The sequence below is a fragment of the Hyla sarda genome, chromosome 4 (genome assembly GCF_029499605.1).
Source record: "Hyla sarda isolate aHylSar1 chromosome 4, aHylSar1.hap1, whole genome shotgun sequence".
NCBI lineage: Eukaryota > Metazoa > Chordata > Amphibia > Anura > Hylidae > Hyla > Hyla sarda.
Window position 1 is genome coordinate 3241453 of NC_079192.1, and position 8449 is coordinate 3249901.

An 8449-nucleotide genomic window follows, 5' to 3' on the forward strand; every position below is an offset into this window, starting at 1 on the left:
AGAAGGGAATTAATAATGCGAGAGTAGGGCCTTACAGGGGAAGATTTTACCTCACCGCTTACAATGGACCATATGTTGTTCCCTTCCATAGGTTGTTCTTTGCATCACATCAATACTTGGTGGTGTAGGTGGCACATCGTTTTTTTTGCACACCTTTCCTTCTCTTAGAAATAAAAAAAATTGGGTCCATATATTTTATCCTAAGAATATTATTAAAAGTTAAGTTTTACGTAATGCATATCCTCAATACTTACTTGTGCACACTAACACTTTTACAAAAGAGACCGTTTTCTTCTGCCTACCTGCCTCAGCTACTATTCTGATCTTGCGACCCGCCTGATTCCACACATCTGATGCCAAGTTCTGCTTTTTTCACCCACCTTCTTCACCAGGTATTGGTATTGCCACCCACCGCACCACTCTGTGACTGGGTCACTTTCAGGACTCCTGATGCTACTGATGCCAAATCCAGGCTGTCCCACTATGCCACCATATGTTCTCCTCATCCTGTCGTCACCTCCAGACTGTGTAATTCAGCCACTATATTGTCTCTTCATCTGCCGCCAACTCCAAGCTGTGCCATTCAGCCACTATATGGTCTCCTCATGCCTCCGTCAACTTCACGCTGTGTTATTCAGCGACTATATGATCTCCTCTTGCTGACGCCAACTCCAGGCTGTGTAATTTAGCTACTATATGGTCTCCTCTTGCAGCTCCTGCAGGCTGTGTCACTGTACCGCCATGTGGTCTCCTCATACTGCTGGCACATCAAATAAAACTTTTTAGGTTCATCTATTTGAAATCTGCAATTTAAATGTTAAAAAATATCTTCAATCTTTTCAATTGTGAGGCCCTATGGTCTCGTCAGGCTGTTGCCACCTCAACGCTGTGTCATTAAGCCCCTATATGGTCTCCTCATACTGATGCCACCTCCAGGTTCTGTCATTGTGCCGCTCTGCGATAGTGATTCTAATAGTGACACATCTGATATGCATGTCATACTGAATAACAGTATTATTTCACTAACCCAGCACACTCCCTATGTGTGTTACAGCAAGGCAAAGTGTTCTACACCCCTATTGAGGCTTTCTGTAGGCCAGAAATAGCGTTTTTAATAGCGATTCGGCGCCAAATTATTTTTGGGGGAAAATTCAGCAAATTGGCGGAATCAAATTTTTCAAAAATTCACTCATCTCTGAAGCTAACCATAGTCTGTGTATTGTGTATGGACTATTAGTCCAGCATTACTTTCACCTTCTTTATTCCAGCTGCAATCACCACTAAAAACAATGAAAGTATGCTGGATTAATAGTGTTGGTGACAGTGACAGTTGTGCTCTAAATACAGGCAGAAAGTAGAGGCAGGCAGCACAGATTCCGGTCAGCAATCTGTGTAAGCAACAGGAGAATAAGAAACCAGGAAACAGGCACAGGTCAGGACGCATAGTATATCAGGATCAGGACAGATCACCTCTAGAGATCAACAATGCTCAGGAAAAGGATGCTGGGCTCAACCACCTTATATAGGTGCTGCCTAACATAGATAGGTGTGGGAAGACTTCGAAATGGTCACACTTGCCATTAACATCTGTGAGAATATGTGCAGTGGGCTCCTAGGGGCCAAGCCTGGACACACAGCAGTAGAGCTGCGGTTGAGTGAGGAGTGGGACACAGCCAGGAGGAAAACATTGTGCCGGCAGGGATCTGTAACAGAAGAAATGGTAGAGAACAGACTGCATGGGACCTGGGATAGGAACGGTAAGACAAGGAGCACCAGAGGGAGCGCTACAGGAAGTAGTGCAGGTGAGTAGTCAATGAGCTAGGTCAATAACAGATTTTAATCAGATAAAAGTTACATTTATCAAAGGAAAACACCTAGAATTGGCACAGAACTGAGTGTATTTCAATTTGATATATGTTAGCCTGCTCTTTGGTTTGCTGGATACATGGACTGTCTCGGCATACACTGCCCAGCATCTCTACCAGCCTCAGGAAATTAATTGTGGTTGAGGTTAAAGGGGCTGATAGGTGGCACTGCAGGGTAGAAAAAATGAATACAGATAAAGTTTAATCAACTGATCATTTATAGCATTATATTTATTAAGGTTGTGCCTAATCTGTAAGTCTCAATATTCTTGAAATTTATAGCATAAAGTCCAAGCTATCCTACGTGTAAATATTGGACACTAATGGTCTCTAGAAAAGTTATTTTGAAAAAATAGTTTTGCCTATAGTCATTTTGATGTCTTTGTTTCGTAAGCTATAGATGAGGGGGTTACACAGGGGAGTGACAATGGTGTTAAATAGGGATAATATTTTATTCAGATTTACAGAGTATCTTCTTGATGGAGCCAGATAAAGAGTAATGAGGGTCCCATAATAAGTGGATACGACAATAAGATGAGAGCTACAGGTGGAGAAGACCTTCTGTCGGCCATTGATGGAAGAGATCTGAAGAATGGAGGAGAATATGCAGATGTATGTCCCAACGACAAATAATAATTGAGACATAACAATTGCAATGACTGTAATGGACACCTGAACTTCTACACTTTTTGTATCAGAACATGAAAGCTGGAGAAGAGGAGCGAGATCACAGAAAAAATGGTCAATGAGGTTAGGACCACAGAAGTCTAATTGAAATATAAGGATTTCCGTGATCATTGACAAAAGGAAACCGAACATCCAACATATGGAAGCCAAACAGTGAGGAAGATTCTGGCTCATAATGGCTGTATAATGCATGGGGTCACAGATGGCCAAGTAGCGGTCATATGACATCACCGCAAGGAGCATACATTCTATAAGAGCAGAAGCACCAAAGAAATATAACTGTGTGTCACATGACAGAGCAGATATGGGACATTGACCCCATATGATGACTCTCAGAGTGTTCGGACCAACATTTGTACTTATTAGTATGTCACATAGGGAAAGGTGAGTGAGGAAGATGTACATGGGTGACTGCAGCCGAGAAGTAGAGGACACCAGCCCGATAATGAGAACGTTTCCGAGCAGAGTGACCACATAAACTACCAGCAAAAGGAGGAACACAAACAACCAGAACGTGTGAAGGTCTGGAAATCCCAAAAGAATGAACTCAAAAACTGTGGTCTGATTGTATCCGGACATTGTGCGAACATGAGGAGAGACTAAAAGGAGAAATTATAAGGTTATTGGTGAAGGTCTCAGGACTGAAATTTCAGTAAAATAATAATTACTGGAAGATATCTAAATATCAATAAATGTGGGTAATATCTGCATCTTCCTGGAGAACTTCTAACTACTATTAATGTAAAAGACCAGGAACCGGGTTATTGGAGATGCTGGTAGGAAATCCAGAAGAGGAGATGAGAGGGAATGGAGTAATAGGACTGAAAGCATGCAGGTGGAGAGATGGAAACTCTTTAAGTCGAAATCCGCTCGAAAGTATTTTGTTGGCTCTTTATAGGTCATTCAAGCAATGGACAGAACATTGTACTTCTATGCTCCTCGCTGCCTCCGAAAACTCCCGATTTCTGGTTTTCTCCTTATTCAGTTGCTGGGGCCAAATTCATTGAATGCCATCCAGCCAATCAGTGTCCTGCCTCAGCCTGTGGTTAATTTGCATTTAATGTATTTTCTGTACTTTCTGGTTCAAGGGCCCAGCACCCAAAGGTACCGAAGACCAGGAGCAGCCTTACCGGAGGGAGCTGGGAAGAGCTGAAGGTTTGTACTGTATAGGATTATTTCTTAACAGACAGCCTGATCATCTTCATAAAACCTTCTGCAAGACAACCCCTTTAATACTCCTGGTTATTCGCACTCAGTTCATCCTCAGGATATGGTCTTATGGTAGCACACAATGTCCAGCACACCTTCAGCTAAACAAAAATTCTAAAAGCCATTAAAAGCAAAACAATCACAGTAATGTTTAGCACACCATGTTTTGAGAGCTATTTGCATCACCATGAGTAAGAGCACATGTAGCCCTCGTAACGTGTCAGCGTGCTAAACCTGTCTGTGATGGATTTCCTATGTTTTTATTGGCTCTTTGGAATAAAAGATAAGTTTTATCCGAAGGCGTGTTGGGTATTGTATGCATTTTGCAGGGATCCAAGCTGCTCTCTAATGTTTACTCCACATCTGGGTGAGCTGGTGAGTTTTTTTTATTTTTCTGAGACACATTTTTATAGTATTTCAGTTGTTTCAGAGTTTTTATTTTCCTAATCTATGTCTTTCAATTAAAAATGTACCATAAATGTTTTATTTTAGTTTGTTTATTATACTTAAAAAGACTCCCATGCCACTGACCTGGTATTTATAATGTGATAATTAATGTCACGAGATTTGTCGATAACTACATAGATTTATTTTGTAACAGATATTGTGTGATATTGTTTCCTATAGCTACTTGCTGAAATTCTGTATATGCTATTTATTATATAATAAAATTCTTTTTTAAATTTCAAATAAAAAAATTATCGTAGTCATGTTTTTCCTGAGGTTTCACGACCAATACCAATATCCTTCCCATCATGGTAAATCTTTTTGATACCATTTATATTCCACATTTGGAGATGAATTGGATGAAACTAGCAGCTGGATTTTGCCCCTTTGTATGGTGGCTTGGTAAAGTCATCCTTCTTTATAAAAATGTAAGTTTAAAAAAAAAAAATTAAGGAAACAATATACAAAAACTTTTCTACAAAAGTGTCTTATTTTCCTGACAAATAATGTTCAGTGAAATCCAATCCCTACATGAAATGTCTTTACCTATAGATTTTCTCCAGGACCCGTAACATCATCTTCTTCTCACATACATTGGTGATAGTAAGATCCTGAACGTGACGTGATTCTCTTTATATATTTTCTGGGCTCAAATTAAGTAACAAATAATAAAATCTCACTGGAATTAATTGCACAAAGAAATCACAGAAGGGAAAACAATGATTTACTGGGATTTATCGTCTGCACTAATAATGTGATGGGAAAATACATTTCAATGTGAAGAGATTATCTTTACTTATTTTTTTACATAATTAAGTCATATGTACCACAAATTTAGAAAAAAAAAAAGTCATAGCTACACATGCACATGTTGTATGGTAACCCATTGCTTCTCCGAAAACAAAAAACTAATATCCGTTACTATAGGAGTTGAGCGAGCCGAGTCCGGTAACCTGAATTTTTAAACAGTGTAACAGTAGTAATAATAGCAGAATGTGAGATGAGGAACACATGATGTTTTTGGCACCTAAAGTAAGAAGTACTGGGAACACTGGGATTACGTACTGGGCAGGTGATGGGCAGTACCTATATTTTATCAAAATACTCCAAAATATCATCACTCAAACCCTCAAACAATTTACATACAACAGAGGTTAAACAAACAGGCTTGTAATTCTCGGGGTCACTTTTTGACCCTTTTATAATATTGGCACCACAGTTGCTATGCGCCAGTCCTGGGAAACCATCCCTGTCACTATAGAGTCCTTGAATATTAGATATAGGGGTCTGTCTATTACTTTACTTAACTCCCTTAGAACACGGGGGTGAATACAATCTGAACCTGGCGATTTGTCTATTTAGATTTTTTGTAGGCGGTGGTCTTCTACCCTTTCTGCTGCGACTTCCAGCCAGGACAACAACATACACAATCCATGATCCCCAAAAAAGGGATAATTTAGTGGGGGGGGAAGGGGGTTCATACAAAAGCTTTTTCTTCTTCACCATTTTAGGACACCAATCCTGTTACCATTTCCAGAAGAGATCATTTTTGGAGGGCTTTAAAAAATCCATTGCATTTTCCGATCCCTCCGTATGCATTCAAAGACCGGCAGGCATCTGATGACTAGAGATGAGCGAACTTACAGTGAATTTGATTCATCACGAACTTCTCGGCTCGGCAGTTGATGACTTTTCCTGCATAAATTAGTTCATCTTTCCGGTGCTCCGGTGGGCTGGAAAAGGTGGATACAGTCCTAGGAGACTCTTTCCTAGGACTGTATCCACCTTTTCCAGCCCACCGGAGCACCGGAAAGCCTAACTAATTAATGCAGGAAAAGTCAGCAACTGCCGAGCCGAGAAGTTTGTGACAAATCAATTTACTGTAAGTTCACTCATCTCTACTGATGACTACCAGGGATACTTTATGCAATCACTTTAGTGGTGAAAAGCCCCAAGTGCATTAAACAAGCTGTTAGTTACCATGGGTTAACATATGTCGCCATAACTGAGCCTTGAAACCACTTTAAAGCTACATAACTATATTCCTAGGTGACCCTAGCCGTGTTCTGCACACGTTTTTAGCATTATTGCATTGCTGGTTTGGGTAAAACTTATTTGCCAGAAAGCAAACTTTTCAGATCCCCGCTCACCTCTCATCACAACCGTCCATGAACCTTTTATATATCTGGTATCCAAGTCTGTTTTCCTCTTTTGTCAATAATTGTGACTTTATTAGTGTAATTTAATGAAAAAAAATGTGGTGGCGGATGAGAGGACACTGTCTTGTGGGAGTGTAGGGTATTTAGGGTGTTGCTGTTCAGAATAGTTAAGGGCGCTGTTAACCTTTGTCACTCGTGACGCCAGGGTGCGGGTTAAATGCTGTGTTTCGTGGTAGGCCTATTGCCACCCTTCCCAAGAGCAATAGGTGATGCAGAAATAAAAGATTGTCCACAACCGCTGTAAACTGAAAACTTGCAGGAACTTTTACTGAGGAATTTCTGTGCATGTAGTAATAGTAACAGTCCAGATAACAGAGTCTTTTGACATATAGCTTGGCAGCAATTGACAGTCGGTTGGGATCAGATAAGCCCAATTTAGCTTCTGAATGATTGTATTGCAGAAATCCGCTGGATTTTGGGGAATAATTAGGTCCAGTGATCTTGCGATGAGTAGCGGGGAATTGCTTAGTCTATCCGCTATGTTAGAGGCCGAGGCCGCAAGGCTTTGGCCTAGTAAATTGTCTTGTAAGCTGCGGAGGTCCTACCTCTTCCAGAGTCAACAACCCAAGAGAGCGATCAAGATGGCGCGGATCCCTTATATGGGCAGGGGACGGCCGTTTTGGATTGGTCCGTTACGACTGTCACTCACCGTTACAGTGCATTGTAGGTGCACACGTCACGGGAACCTCCAAAGGTCCTGTAGCAAAACTATAGAGTTTCAACCTGACCACGTGACCCGAAGGTCCTGCTACGCTGGACAGGTAGATAACTAAATATATACATCTATATTCCTATACTTATATTTATATTTAATAAAACTGCTATACAGTCATTAACTAAGTATGAGGTGACAAGGGGAAAACTACAAAAGAGGGACCCCGACGTCCTAGGGACTCTGACTATGGGGACCTCTATACAGGTAACATATAAAATACGGTACCGGGACACCACAAACCCCTTTACTTAAAATAAGTCGACCTCGATGCCTGTCCCCTAAGGCAGAGGAACTAGGACTAGAACAGGATTATACTTATAATTTTTCTATACATCCTGACAAAACCTTAGTAAACATTACATACATTCACATTCTCTGGATACTTTTGATAGTATCTTAACTAGACAATATTAAAGCTATCTAGACATTGAGGAAGCTATCTAGACATGGAGGAAGCTATCTCACCTTTAGTTTCTAGCTCCTGAAACATTTACATATAGCTCTCTAGAACATTTCTGAGGCTAGCTCTACATTAGTAGAGCTCTCTACAACCTTTAGTCTCAAGCTGTCTAAACATTTTGAAATCTCACCACATTTTTTATTTTTGCCACAATGAGTGTAATGACCTGGTAGGCTATCTACCAATAAGGATGGCTACTAGGGTCTATCGGCTACAAGCTACTTACCCCTAGAACACGACAGTATAACCTACCTAGGTTACCTTTAGAAATACGTGTTTAATTCTATACTCGCAAGAGCACCTACTGGCCAGGTAGAGCATCTCACACACGTAATACAGAGAAAAGAAAGATGAATGTACCTAACAGTGGCAGGAATTGTTTATGAAAAGGCTACAATTCCAAAGTGTTTCTTGAATGTGAGATATATTTTGTTTTGGTGTATGTACTGAATTAGACTGAAGTAGTACATTTAAGTGAGTAGTCTAGAGTACTGAAAAGATATAGGTAGGGCATTGAAATGAGTTATCAAAGGTACTATGTGAGCAGGTACTGAATGTGAATCTTGGTGCCTTAAGGGTAGTTTACCCTGTGTAGTCCTTTGAGACCGTTGCAAGACCACCTTCGAGTCATCAGGAGTCTCTTCACTTGGTGATTCTGCAGGAATTTCAGTCCCCGAGGGACCAGCTGGAGGGCTGGAAACAGAAGCAACATCTTCGGTTGGACTGGGAGGTTCTGTGAAATCAGGTGGAGACGGTGTATCAAGACTTGAAGCAGCCACAGGAGTAGGACTGATGCTTGGTGTAGTAACCGATGGTGGTTGATAGGGAGCAACAGCTATTGGTAACT

General features: G+C 40.8%; 1 protein-coding gene across 1 annotated transcript; it reads right to left on the minus strand.

The window, feature by feature from the left end:
- Positions 1-2204: 2204 nt before the first annotated feature.
- LOC130366693 (olfactory receptor 11L1-like) lies at positions 2205-3131 on the minus strand. The gene has a single exon (XM_056569014.1). It carries the CDS (start codon positions 3129-3131, stop codon positions 2205-2207), a length of 927 nt encoding a protein of 308 aa, XP_056424989.1.
- Between the last annotated feature and the right edge of the window lie 5318 nt (positions 3132-8449).

What these genes read in the sequence shown, in the direction of transcription:
- LOC130366693 (XM_056569014.1), bottom strand. Translation starts at nt 3,131, where the DNA reads ATGTCCGGATACAATCAGACCACAGTTTTTGAGTTCATTCTTTTGGGA.